This window comes from Ictalurus punctatus, chromosome 1, assembly GCF_001660625.3.
Source record: "Ictalurus punctatus breed USDA103 chromosome 1, Coco_2.0, whole genome shotgun sequence".
Taxonomy (NCBI): domain Eukaryota; kingdom Metazoa; phylum Chordata; class Actinopteri; order Siluriformes; family Ictaluridae; genus Ictalurus; species Ictalurus punctatus.
The window spans coordinates 34,524,068-34,539,058 of NC_030416.2; the positions used below are offsets into that span (position 1 = coordinate 34,524,068).

A 14,991-nucleotide genomic window follows, 5' to 3' on the forward strand; every position below is an offset into this window, starting at 1 on the left:
AGAGGCCCTACAAAGAAGAATGGGAGAAACTGCCCAAAAATAGGTGTGCCAAGCTTGTTGCATCATTCTCAAAAAGACTTGAGGCTGTAATTGGTGCCAAAGTTGCTTCACCAAAGTATTGAGCAAAGGCTGTGAATACTTATGTCCATGTGCTTTTTTTGTTTTTTATTTTTAATAAATTTGCAACGATCTCAAACAAACTTCTTTCACGTTGTCATTATGGGGTATCGTTTGTAGAATTTTGAGGAAAATAATGAATTTAATCCATTTTGGAATCGGGTCGGTCTCATGATGCTGAAGAAGAGAAGAAGTGAAAACCCTGTTTTTGAAAAAATTCTAATATTGCAGAAATGAACATCATAGCTGCGTGCGAATATTCCTACTACCCTACTGCACAGTAGAAAAGCAGTGTGCCAGAGGAGTAGTACTGCATGTCTGAATTCTCAGTACTCATAAAACAGTAGGTGATAAGTACCTGGATGACCTACTGATTCTGCAGTATGGAGCCAGTGGACACTGCACTATCCCATAATGCAACGGGACTGGCATGGAAGAGCTGTCTGAATCAAAAACGGTGGAAGGCGGCGCGTCGGCTCTTTTTAAGTGTAGGTCACACGACTGTGCCAATATGGCGGATGTAGTACGTCCGGATTGTATTCATACTTCGCACATATACTGATCAGTACGTACTGTATCAACAGCATGTTTGCTATTAAATTGAAAGGCTTGATTTAAAGAACCCGAGGAAAGTGAAATTGTGTGTTATTGGTTTTTTTTTAACTGCATCGAGGAGTTATTATTTTAAAAGTATGTCCAAATCCTAAGTGCCGTAAACCACGATCCCTATCACCTCACCAACTTTCATAACAATCGTAGGAAGTGTTCTATTGGTTGCCATGGACTCCAACAGGAAGTAGAAGAAGAAGAAGTAAACATGGTATTCCTAGGTACCTTTAGTGCTTGGCCCTCTAATCCTTTTTTTATTTGGAAATAATTTGTTTGGAAATCTCAAATTTAAGCCACAGCACAAAGTACAGAGAAAGATTTGAAGAAAAAAAAATGATTCATCGCTCTTTGTTTCTCTCAGTGTGTGCGTGTGTGTGTGTGTGTGTGTGCGCGCGCGCGCATGTGCGCCTGTCCTGTAATTCTTCATATACAAATAATGCTGGAACGGTTACCATGGCAACCACACACAGCATTAGTACAGAATGAGCAAAAGAAGCCTAGAATACTGTGTGTGTGTGTGTGTGTGTGTTTTTGTTCTACGTGTTGACTCTACATTCACACATATTATGCAAACTAATTAAAAAAAGAAAGAACCACACAAAATACTTCCCATGAAATGAAATCCTCGAAATGTTTTTGCTTTGTTTTGCTTTCTGTAGTAAAACATTTTTCCACGCGATGGTTCTGGTCTAGTTTTGATTAAATATATATATATATATATATATATGTGTGTGTGTGTGTGTGTGTGTGTGTGTGTGTGTATTCACAAAAATCCTGTGATTGCATTTAAGATTCATATTCAGAAAGAGAAAAATTTGAAAGTGTTTAAAACCTGAAGCTAATCACTGGGTGCTGCAGTTTCATGAGGAAGCAGAACCCTGTGATGCGTAAACAATAGAATCTCCCAGCACTCTGCCTCGAACCACAAGCGAGAATGCTGCTTTTACATTGTTTTGCTTTGTTTGTCCGAGATGTAATCCTGCAGCTGGCCACTTATCCACTGTGCCCAGGGTCTGGGTTATGTAGCATCCTGGGGAAAAGCCTCATTAAAACTAATAAAGACTCATGGCAGAGTTCAAAGCCCTGGACTCTCACTGATGTGTTCACGAAGGAGACACTTAACCATCAGCTCTACAGCTCTGTGCTTGGATCTTTGACTGGTTCCTGTGGCCCTTGTTGGTTAAAAGCATCTGTTTATGGTTTTATAAAGTGGGTGCATTTAATCTAATAAAGAAACAAAACAAAGCGAAATGACTACACTCTTCAAAACCCTTCCTCCTCTAGTCGTCTTTGGATTGTTTAAAAGTTCTTAGCTTCCTGTAAATGTTCCTGCATAGACAAATGAAGGAAAAAAAATTCTTAAATGTCTTAGATTTAAGGGGGGGGGTCTCCCCCCTCTCGGGTTACACTCTTAGGTTCTGCCCCAGAAATAAATAAATAAATAAATAAATAAATAAACGTCTTGTCAAGGACCATTTTTCATTGTCTAGGGTTCTTAAATTGAGCTATATAGTTCTGTGGAGATTAAAAAAGTTCTTTGTGTCTCATTAAAGGTTCTTCAGAGCAGTGTAATGGTTCTTCAGGGTATCATCCCTTATCAGGTTAAAGTGAACCTTATAGGGTTCTTTGTATGACTGGAAAGGGTTCTCCTGGCATCACTCTTAAGACCCTTACTTTGGTTCCTTAAAGCACTCAAATGTTTTTTTTTCTTTAGAGAACTTATGATAACATGTTTCCTTTTGGCACTGCTGAGAAGAACCCTTTGTAGGTTCTTTAAAGCACCAGTAAATAGACGGTTCTCTACAGATCCTGAGAGTTTTATTTGTGCAGCTTAAAAGGGTTCTCCTATACCAACAGGCTGAAAACCCTAACCGTTTTCGGTTCTAATAGGAACCTTTATTTTTAAGAGTGTATGGTTAGGTTTCAGTGATCATCTAGGGTTCTTTGGATAGTTAAAAAGGTCTTAGCTTGCTGAAATAGATTTTCATAGGACCTTCACGAGTTCCTCTATGGACAACCAGAAAAAAAATCCTTAAGCGGTCTCGATTTAACTTAGGGTTAGTTTCAGGGTTAGTGTTAGTTTTGAACGATTCTTTAGGGTTCTTCAGATAGGTGTGTAGCTTCCTAAAATGGTTCTACTTGGAACCATTTCTACAAGAGAAACACTCCTATACATTATATATAGAATTATAGAGAGATTATAGGTAGAATCCTTAAGATGTCTAGATTTTTCCTTTTTTTTATCCAAAAGTATACTCTAGGATTAGTTTTAGGTTTAAGATTAGCTTTCAGTGTTTCTTTAGGGTCTGTAAAAGTTTTCTTAAAAGTCTTCTATATTGAATCTTTAAGGGTTCCACCATCGACATCTGAAAAATTCTTAAGTATTTTACATTTGGCCATTTTTTCTAGTCTATGATCAGTTTTAGGTTTCACTGGTTATTTAGATAGGCTTCATAGCTTCGTAATATGGTTCTACGTGGAACCCTCTAAGTGTCTACTGTAAACCCTTAGAAAGTTTTTTATTTGAAGGGATGTTCAAAGTTCTTTAGATTTGGAACCATCACTAATAGAGGTTCCACATATAACCTTTAAGGTTTTCCACAATGGGACAATCAAAGAACTTTTACGGGTACTAGACAGTATACAAATGCTGTTCTTGTTACCCTCTTAAGAAAATGGTTCCTCTGGGTTTCTTTGTTTAGTTTAAAATTCTTCATTTCTTTAAGTGGTTCTACTTGGAATGATTTTCGGACAGCCAAACCAAAGGATCGTTAAGGGTTCTAGATTTAACCTATTTTAAGAGAGCATATGTAACCTCACAGAAAACTGAAATACCTTGGAATAGCTGTCTTCTTACACACTTAGGGAAAAGGGTTCGTCAGGGGCTAGCTAATAGTTCTTACCTTCTTAAAGGGGTTCTACTTGGTACTTTGTCAGACAGAGAAACCCTATCTGAGGTTGTAAGGTTCTAGGAGAACAATACTCTATCATCAGCATGATGTACACATGGTTGTATTACAGCGTGTTTGATCTGTGACCGTGTGTATTTATTTAATCAGTACTTTCACAGATACTGAATTGAAAGTTTTAGAAATGGAGGAATCTGAAACCGATACAGGAACTGGAACCAGCTCTGGTTCTCCTCTAGTGAAACAACGATCATTCTAGTGCCAGAAAAAAATAATAATAAATTCGACTCTGATCTGAAATTTGATGAAATTTTGAAGAACCCCTTCACAACATCTAGCCAATTGAAGAACACTCTGGAGGAAGAAGGCGTGTCGTAGTCAAAGTCTACAATCAAGAGACGCCTTCATGAATGCAAACGCAGATGGTTTACCTCAAGATACAAACCAAGATTCAAGAACATAAAGAACAGTATTCTTTGGACAGATGAAACCTAGATGAACTTTTTATCCAGAATGATGGGAATAGAAGAGTATGGAGAAGGAAAGGAAGGGCTCATGATCCAAAGGATACCACATCATCTGTCAAACATGTGGAGGAAGTGTTATGGCATGGGCGTGTACGGCTGCCAGTGGAGCTGGGTCACTGGTATTGATTGATGATGTGACTTCTGATAGGAGTAGCAGGATGAATTCTGAAGTGTTTAGAGCTATACCGTACTTTCTGCTCAGATTCAGTCAAATGCTGCAAAACTGATAGCACGGCGCTTCACAGTACAGATGGATAATGACCCAAAACAACTCTGAGGCTTCTTAAGGCAAAGAAATGAAATGTTCTTAAATGGCTGCGTCAGTCACCTGACCTCAACCTAACTGAGCTGCTTTTCACTTACTGAAGACAATACTGAAGGCGACTGCAGTAAAGACCTGGCAGAGCTTCTCAAGGGAGGAAACTCAGCATTTCATGATGTCCGTGGGCTCCAGATTTCAGACGGGCATTCACTGTAAAAGATTTGCATCCAAGTATTAAAAATATCCCTAATATTTATGATTATGTCGGTTTGTCCAGTTACTTTTGACTCTGTAAAAAAATGGCCGTGATTCCTAAACGGTTAAAGTAGTATTTTTGTTAAACCCCTTGAATTAAAGCTGAAAGTCTGCGCTTCGATCACGTCTCGATTGCTTCGTCTCAAATCCGTTGTGGTGGTGTACAAAGGCAAAATAACGACAACCGCGTCCCTGTCCAAATACTTATGGACCCGATTGTATTACTGACATACCGGCATGCGGAAAAAAACATGATCGTGTGAAACGGAAGGGAATTTTCTGAGTTAATAATATACTGTATATGCAGTGCAACCTTGCACCACTATTATACCCACTGTTTTAAGCTAATATGTGTCCACTTTTTGCTTCAATTGTTTTTCATGATTCGTTTATTTTAATTCATTTAATTTGATTACTTTTACAAATGATTCATTTATTTTCATTCATTTAATTTGATTACTTTTACAAATGATTCATTTATTTTCATTCATTTAATTTGATTACTTTTACAAATGATTCATTTATTTTCATTCATTTAATTTGATTACTTTTACAAATGATTCATTTATTTTCATTCATTTAATTTGATTACTTTTACAAATGATTCATTTATTTTCATTCATTTAATTTGATTACTTTTACAAATGATTCATTTATTTTCATTCATTTGATTACTTTTACAAATGATTCATATATTTTCATTCATTTAATTTGATTACTTTTACAAATGATTCATTTATTTTCATTCATTTGATTACTTTTACAAATGATTCGTTTATTTTCATTCATTTAATTTTATAACTTTTACAAATGATTCATTTATTTTCATTCATTTTATTTTATTTTATTTTTTTTACATGATTCATTTATTTCCATTTAATTTTTTTTTTTTTTTAAAAGATTTGTTTATTTTCACAAGTGATTTTTTATTTTTTTTCCATGTGAAAAGGAATTTTACTTAGCAAACAATTAAAAATATATATAAATATATTCGCTGGAGCCCTACCCCGCTGTTTTAGCCCGTTGTAACCCACTGTTTTAACCTAATTTGTAAAATTTTTTGTTTTTACTTTTTACTTTTACTGCATCTGAGATTTTTTTTAAGATTCATTTGCTAAAACTCCCATGCCTATACTTTACAGTCAGCAATTATATATCTATCCTACGCACCTATATGGTAGTTCTACCTTCGAATCTGAGAACTGAGTGCATTTCCATGCATTCGCAGTGTACTAACGGCTCCTGTTACCCTAAAGTATGAAAGAGTCTTATAATAACTCATATCTTTTTATGACTTATGACAGAGAAAGACATCCAGGAAACTACAGAGTGCCAAAAACAGCAACGCCGCACCTGATGGAACTGCAATCTGGGCCGTCTCTTTCTTTCCCTAAAGCATGGAACAAACTCATAGTGGTTTAAATCTGCTTTATGACCTGTCTTCTCCTCATAACCCTTAAAGCGCATTGGCTGAGGTGCTTTACAGCAGCGTCATGCTTCAAGACACTTCAAAGTCCCAAGAACTCCCTGAGGCACCTAGGGATTACAGCACGCCGTCCGTCTGGCTCCTGCTGCAAACGTCACCTGCACACCTTTCACGCTCTTCACTTCGGAGAGAACGTGGACCCTTGTGTTTTTTTCCTGAAGCGATCCCTGCTGCTTCCTGCAGCTGCTGTCTGAGGGAATGTGCTCCAGGTGCACACTTTATGTCCTTCCTGCAGCAAAAACCCCAAAACAAAAACAAAAAAAAATCCCAAAGCTTTACCGAGCTTGACGGGAGCCTACATATCACCTGCGGGGTGTATCGATCGCAGCCGAGATGCGGCGCTGCTCGACATCTTTAATATCTTTCTGCAATATTTTCATCATCCTTGTCTACTTGTCCTTCCCTGAGCGACTGGCCGTCTTCCCCCACAACAACTGATCAATAATACATCTCAGACTCTTTACTGACACTGCAAGCTGCACATGCTGAATAAGCTCCGGATAAAACTTAAAGCACTGTCCCTTTTTCTATAGGCAGCAAATCATGGGCTTTCAACGTGGTGAAGATCTGGGAATTCCCTAATTAATAGAAAAACCTCGTCAATGTCATTAGCATAACACGCCTAAACTGTTCATGTTTCTTCTTCTTCTAAAAAAAAAAAAAAAATCTTAATAATGTTAAATGAGTCTTCTGTTATTTAGTAATTTAGTGTGTTTTGGTTGTTTTGTTTTTTTTTCTTGTCTCCCCCAACATTAACCCTCCAGTTTAATCACAACACCACCAGGCACATTTCCGACAGCTGTGCACCTCTGCAATAAGGCCAGCCAAAGACAACTCCGTCTCTCAGCGAGTGCATGTTTTCCCCATTCCTCGTGGAAAACAACATATGCTGGTGACTCGATCGCTTTGCAGTAATGACGTCCCCGTTTTCACTCAATACCTGACTCTCTGGGGAAATGATATGACTTAACATGTTTACAGACTTACACGCAGAAGGTAAAGTGTCCTATTCACCCTCTCGTGAGAAGTGCCAAACCGAATCATACAAAACTTTTTCGTAAACAAATACACTGTATATTTAATTAATATTGAGCTTCAACACACAACAATTCATCATATATTATTATTTATTAGTATTAGTATTATTATGCAAAGCGGAAACGCCTCTTTCCTTACACGCCCCGCCCACTCCTGTATCAGACGCCGCGATCTAATTAAATCTCGTCGAACTTCCTCTTTTGTCGAGTCGGTCTCTTGTTCGGTTTCGTTTCGACGTGACGCGCACAAGGGTTTCATTCAGCGAGCTTTTCCACACAAACCACTCGAAGGGCATGCAAGCCTGTGTGTTTATGTTTAGAGTGTAAAGTGAGTGCCAGCCTGCATTCCTGCATTTATAAAAACAAAATAAAATTTAAAAAAATGGAAGAAATATCGTTTTTCATAAACATGACTGAAACTGCAATCTGGAAATAATAGAAATGTGTTTAAACTCTAAGAGAGAGAATCTTTAACCATTTTTTATTCCCCCCCTTCACGTACCATCACGCTGTCGTATTCTCCATTCTGATTGGTCAGAAGGTTTCTATAGTGACAGCTGGTTAACTGCGTCTGCACCGAGCCTGCACGAACTAAACGGCATCGCCTGTTTAAGAACGAGAGCCACGGCTCGTTTGCAGACCGACGAGTCTCAAAAACATTCCAAATACGTCACGGTTTCTATAGTAACACCACGTTCACATGATCTAAAAACGCGTAACAGACAGATTCCGGACCAAAAAAACGAAAAATACACGTTTAATCATCGGTTAGACAAATCTTTCTGGAATCCAACGTCTGTGGAAGGAGTCTCCAGCGCCGGCGCTTTGTAACGTTCGGCACGTTTTCTAACGTGGGAAATTCTTCAGGAGAGATTAGTGAGGAGTTGATGCTTCGTAAAAGACGGGCTAGAGAAGGAACGGCCGTTTATAGCCGCTACAACGTAACTGATAATGATAACTAACTCGTTTTAAAGACGTTCCACGACATCACACGTACAGCGGGGGGAAGTGAGTATCGGACGCGTCGACATTCTTTTCCGCGAATATATTTCCCATGAGTCTATTCACATGAAATTTTCCCCAGACATCAGTATTAACTCAAGAAATCCGGAAATATAAAGAATTCACAACATTGAAGTCCATAAATAAAGTTATGTGTGTTCACTTACTAACCCAGATGATATTAATTTGCACAGACAGCGGGTAAGATTACTCACGGATTTCAGCTGGTTCCTTGCCTTTTTCTTAGCGTGTTCAATACTTTTTTCCCGTGTCATTCCACTTTATTACACACAACTATATTTATGGACTTTACTCTTGTGAATTCTTTATATTTGCGGATTTCGAGTCCCTACTGACGTCTGGTGAAAAGTTCATCGTTTAATGAAAACAATGCTGACGCGTTCAATACTCGTTTCCCGCACTGTAACCATAAACGGATAAAAGGTACTCATTGTTCTTTAACTCACTTGTGCAGTTGTAATCATTTGGCAAATTGCTGTAATACAAAAAGAGTAACACACTTTTTATTCCTTACTTACTTGTTTTCCAAGTCAAATTCCTTGTAAGCGAATCTTATCTGGTGGCAAATACTCTCAAGTCGATTCGGGTTACTCATACATCACCGCTTGCTAGAGAAACCAATATTTCACACACACAAACGTTATGCACAAACGTCTAGGAGTTTATCATCGTGGTCGGAATCCGCCTGCATTCGTAAGCACATCCTTTTGTTTTTCCATCAGCAGAAATTTATTTACAAATGCTCAAACCAGGAGATCTCCGGGCTCACGAGAGCGTTTCGCCCGTATCTTACACCGAACGTAGTAGATGAGATTGTGGTTTTCCGAGAAGGCCATGCATTTGACACGTTCTTTAGTGCTCTAAAACAAGCCTGGCTATTTATTTCTGATATCTCAGAAGGCACAGTCACATTCTTCACATGTTTCACAACAACAGAGGAAAAAAAAAAAAGAAAAAGAAAGTGTTCAAGGCCAAACCACTACTTAGAATCACATGAGCTCTAATGAAATCAGTTACAATCCTATAACTGTATGGGGTTGCAATGAGAGGAGAATAGAGAGAAAATAAGTGGGAAAGAGAATGTCGTTTGTCCCTCTGTCAGTTAAAATCTACTCTAAAACCCGGTTGAGGTTATTGAAAACACCGTCTAGTCGTAATGATAACCTAGAATCACTGCAAACGTGGGTTATTAGGGTTTTGTTTTTTTTCGCTCTAGTCGTGAACATCAACTCCCATAGAAAGACTTCCATGAAGCACTAATAAAGCTATATAAGACAGGAAGTTTGGAAAAGCCAAGATAATGGAGCACCCAGTTCTGAAAACGGACATGCAGGCCAAAGTAGCAGAAACAGGGACGGGGGGCGGGGATAAAAAGCATCACGGAGCGCTTTAATGATTGTCTCTGAGAGCAGAGCATCCTGCACGAACTAAACAGCGTCGCTTGCTTTAAGAACGAGAGCTTCGACCGGTTTTCACGCACGTTTCTGTTGTGGAATAATTATTTTTTTTTTTTTATTTTTTTTTTTTTGTATATGTGTGTGTGAGCAAACAAACTCCAAATAAACTGATGGGTCTTAAAAACATTCGGAAGTAAAACTAAAACCTAAAGCATTGTCGACGCAAGACACGTGATTCACATGACATCAAGGCTTATCTCATATTCAAGTCATGGTGCGGTTTTGTCATACACATACGTAATCGATCCACTTAGAAAAGCCATGGCAGCTTTAAATTTTCACAACTAAAAAAAAAATCTATGAAAACTAAGAATAATAATAATAATAATAATAATAATAACAAAATAGTACATTCCTGTGAGGCATGTCAAATCCCTCAATGAGACACTGAAACAAAATAAAGCTCCACAGTTACCGAGCTACAAGGAAAAATCATTCAAATGAGCATTGTTATTTTTTTTCTTTCATTTTATAGGTCTTTGGTGAGGGGTTAGCATCACAGTTTGGATGCCGTGAGTAAGGATTTGCTCAAGTCTTTCGCCTCGGCGGCTGTTCTTACGCGTTCGTAGCCCAGCACGGCCATGGACTGGTGGCAGTAATCCTCCACTTGTTTGATCTGCTGAATGCTGAGGAGAGTCCTCCAAGCGCTCGCCGCCAGCGTGGCGTTCCTGGACGACACGATGAACGGCTTGGACGACGAGTTTGTTCCGTTAGTCATGTTGAGGGCAAAAGACTCCACGTCGTGATTGGCGCTGAGGTTAGCGAAGCGGTAAACTTGACGCAGGACCTTGACCGGGTTTTCCACCAGGTCCTCGTAGCGCACGGCCAGGTACTTTCCCTTCAGCCAGCTGGGAGGATTCAACGCCGTCCTCAAGGTCCTGTGGGTCCTATCACATATCACCTCCATGGCCCCTATCGAGTGGTAGTCGGCTCCGTCCTTTTTGTTCGTTTTATGAGCTGCGTCTGTGAGCGGTAACCGGCGGAGTTTGGGATCCCGGCTCCTGACCACCTGCAGGTTCTCTCGGATCAGTCCGTGTCTGGATTTGATCCTGGAGTTGGCCACAGCCCTGGGGTCCCTCACCAAGTGAATGACCTTTAGCTCCAGCGAGGGGTCTTCCATCAGAGGAGCCAAGATATTAAGGTCCAGAATGCGCACCCCTTTAATAACGATAGTGTTGTATTTCAGACACTCGTCCTCCAGAAGATGGAGGCTCTGCGGCGGACATTTCTTACACACCTTGTCGTCCACCATGCCCACCACGTCCTTCCTGTACGCCGAACACAGCGGGTACGAGCAGATCACTTTGTTAAGCGTGGCGCCGAACAGGCCGAGCGAGGTAATGTTTTTGCCCCCGGGGCTGTTGTACAGCTGGAACACGGAGAGATCGCAGCGATACAGCGAGCTCAGCATGTCCCTCGCCGCGCCCTGCAGAGACACGGCGTCACCTGGGTACAGCTTCTGCCAGATGTGCCACATGGGCTCGTACAGGAAGAACACATCAGGGTTCTGGTTGAACAGCTCGCCGAAAAAGCTCGACCCCGAGCGCCAAGTGGTCAAGACGTAAACGAGCTGCCTTTTCTTAACCAAAGCGGGTCTGTAAAGGAACCGGATGTCGGAGCGCCCCTGGTACGTGGTGCTCCTCACCTGGTGGCTGCACTGCTGCGGCTCTTTGCTCCATCTATAGTTGGCCAAATTCAGCATGGTCAGAACCAGCAGGAGGAAATAGGCCACGAATAAAATAATCCGCTTCCTCCTCAGCACCTTCATGACGATGCCGGGCTGGTCGATGATTTTCACAGGGTTCTGGTAGGTTCTGAGTTTCCTTCCATAGTCAGTATCGGTCTCTCGAGGTCCTACAGGCTTGATCTGCTGATACTGTTTGCCTCTCATCTGTCGTGGCTGGAAGGAAGAGCGGCTTCACACCACTCCGTCCAGTGATGATGATGAAGAAGAAGAATAGGAGCGGAATTACGGATGAAAGCGTGTCGTGATGCAAAGCAGTTTTTTTTTAAAAGCAGTTCGAGGGAGCAACAGCAGTCATGCAACAATACTCATGATCATGATCACACTGGCCATCCAAAAACAGTGCAGATCTACTCTTCACTGCACTGCGCAATTAGGCTCTCCATCATCCCGTAGAAAAACACTGTGGACATCTTCCATCTTGACGCTGCATGAGAGGAAAGAACCCACGCATGCTGTCTCAGTTCGTCTGAGCGTTTCCGGTCGTGAACTCGGTTACAGCGCTGAATAACACCCGCGGCTATGACAAAGGATCATAACGGGACAATAGAGGAATACTAACGGCGCGGTGCTGCATCACGGAGCTTGTTTCACCCCTGATATGACACGGAGACAGCTTCCATCGGCATCTTCTCTCTCTTTTCTGATCGATAAGGGACGATATCAAATCCCCAGTCGTTGTCCTTCTCGCCGATGCGCTGTTGTGTTTTCAAACTGTCGTTCAGTCCGAGATCCACAGAAACGCCCCGCCCATCTCACATCCTATTGGTCGACACCGTCGAGTCGTTTTTCCTCCACAGACGCTATTGGTCGGTCGAGGTGTCAGTCAATCTCGTTTTACATAGACGCAGATATAAATAAATGGGATTTATTGATGACTGTCTGTGATTATAATCCTTCTAAACTGATCTGTAGTCGCTCGTATGTTTAGGAATATTTGGTTTACAGTGTCAGACGGTTTATTCATTCATTTAGGGATTGTATTGAGAATTTTAAACACTGTAGGCCTGTTTATTATATATATATATATATATATATATATATATATATATATATATATATATATATATATATATATATATATATATATATATATATATATTCATTGTGATATCAAGAAATTCTGACTTTTAATATGAATTTAAAAGTGTTCAAAATATTTGTTTATTTTCTTAGGTGTTTGACTAAGTAAAGTAAGATATTTCTTATTTGTCAATTTTGAAATTAAAAATGACCTTAACATATCTTCTATTTATTGATTGATTGATTGATTGGTTTGTTTGTTTGTTTGTTTATTAAGTTTTACTCACACTTTTTTTTTTTTTTTTTTTTGGGGGGGGGGGGGGGGTCGATTCCTGCCTCCCACCCTGTGTGCATGAGGTTTGCATGTTCTCCCCAGCTGTAGTAATATAAATAATATCTCATATTGATATAAATATATTTATATTCATTTATAAGCACAATCCTGAAAAAAAAGAAGAAGAAGAAGAAGAGGAAAAATCAATGAGAACTATACCACCTAAAGCTGCACAATTATATATTCCTGCTTAATTACAGCCTGTCACTTGGGAGACCCTGTGAACTGAATATATTAATGTTTATTTCTTCTCCAGCACACCTGAATCAACTCATAATGGCTTTATTAATTAGGTGATGATTTATGTCAAGTGTGTTCGAGCAAAAAAATGACTAAAACGAGCGGAATAAATTGAGACACATTGACCTGTATAATGAGTTAGACACAAACCAATTTCCCAACACAGAAAAGAATATATATTTTTACGATGTGTTCTCAGATGTTGATTATTTGATTGTTTCTTATAGAGATGTATAGTTTCGCATGTCTTTCGAGGCAGTCCCTCATGTCGAGATAGCTATTTTTATGTGTCGTGTTATATGGTGTTGATTAGATGTTATATTTACTTATGAACATCTACATTTTTTACAAATATTCTCACTTCCTATGGTGAAATGTTGTTGTTGTTGTTGTTGTTGTTGTTGTTAAACTCTTAGGAAGGGATCCAATCCAGTCTGTGATTATTCTCATTTCCCGGAGTATTTTAGGTTGTTCGCACCATGACTTGAATATTTAGATATTATGTTTGGACTTGTTTTTGTCATTCTTTATAGTGGACATTATATCAGCAGCAGATAATCATATGTGTTAAAGTTAAGGATTAAGAAAGCAAGGTATTTATCTTATCAACAGAAAACACTTGTAGGAAACAGCAAACAGGAAAAGGCTGCAAAATATAACATGAAATCAAAACAACGATATGCACTTAAGACCATGTTGTTTGTAAAAAGTCATTTAAGATGAATTGCAAACTAATCTAAGTCAACATAGCTGTTAAACGCTCTGTATATTTGTAGAGCTGAGTAAGTCAGGTGCTGTTATGGACTGCCATCTACTGGTGGCAATACGCAACATTTTACAGACATATCAGTCCCTAGTACTTACAAAATCATCACTAATTTGCATGTACGAGGGGATAAATTGCAGACATAACATCTATCCATCCATCCATCTTCTATACCGCTTATCCTTCAGGGTCACGGGGAAACCTGGAGCCTATCCCAGGGAGCATCGGCACAAGACGGGGTACACCCTGGATAAGGTGCCAATCATCGCAGGGCACAATCACATACACATTCACATTCATACAATACAGACACTTTGGACATGTCAGTCAGCCTACCATGCATGTCTTTGGACTGGGGAGGAAACCCCCACAGCACGGGGCGAACACACACAGGGCGGCGGCAGCTTAGTGGTTAGCACGTTTGCCTCACACCTCCAGGGCGGGTGTTTGATTCCCACTGTGGCCCTGTGTGTGCAGAGTTTGCATGTTTTTGAATATAATGAGTGTCAAGATAGGATCGAAGGCCAGGGACTAGCTCCTACTAATCCATTATAAATGGTTCTTTCAAAATTATTTGGAAGAAAAATCTAAAAACACAACATAAATCATTATGAAATATTCAAAATTCTAAAACTTGATATTAAATATGATAAAACATGATATATCTGTGCCTAACGATGCCCTTATGAACGGTAATAATACTGTCACACACGCCCTCCTATGGCTCACGGCTTTATTATTTTCTTTTTAAATATCAAATTATCCTGCAATCATAACTGTACATTGATAGATCAAAATGTTAGTATATTACAATTTTGAGTGGAAAAATCCATTATTTTGAAATAAAGAGTTAAGATTGTGAAACAATATCTCGTAATTTTGGAACAATAAAAGATCTTGAGATCAGTCTAACTTTTGAGAATATATATATATATATATATATATATATATATATATATATATATATATATATATATATTAAATAGTGAGGTAATAAGTCAGATTCTTAAATAATTTTAAATAATAAGTCAAAATCAGAATTTAAAAAAAAATATTATCTCAAGATAAAAAGGAAGATATATAAAAAAAATTGTATCTCAGTATTATGACATCTTAAAATATCTCAAAATTGTGGCGTATCTTTAACTGATCTCAACTATTATCTCCAAAATATGATGTTGAACTTTTAGAGTTTCCTCAGT

At 39.1% G+C, this 14,991-nt stretch overlaps 1 protein-coding gene across 1 annotated transcript; it reads right to left on the reverse strand.

Moving 5' to 3' along the window:
• Positions 1–6,817: 6,817 nt before the first annotated feature.
• On the reverse strand, positions 6,818–12,172 carry chst2b (carbohydrate (N-acetylglucosamine-6-O) sulfotransferase 2b). Its single transcript, XM_017481505.3, has one exon. The coding sequence runs from the start codon at positions 11,571–11,573 to the stop codon at positions 10,179–10,181; it is 1,395 nt and encodes a 464-aa protein (XP_017336994.1). The 5' UTR covers positions 11,574–12,172; the 3' UTR covers positions 6,818–10,178.
• Between the last annotated feature and the right edge of the window lie 2,819 nt (positions 12,173–14,991).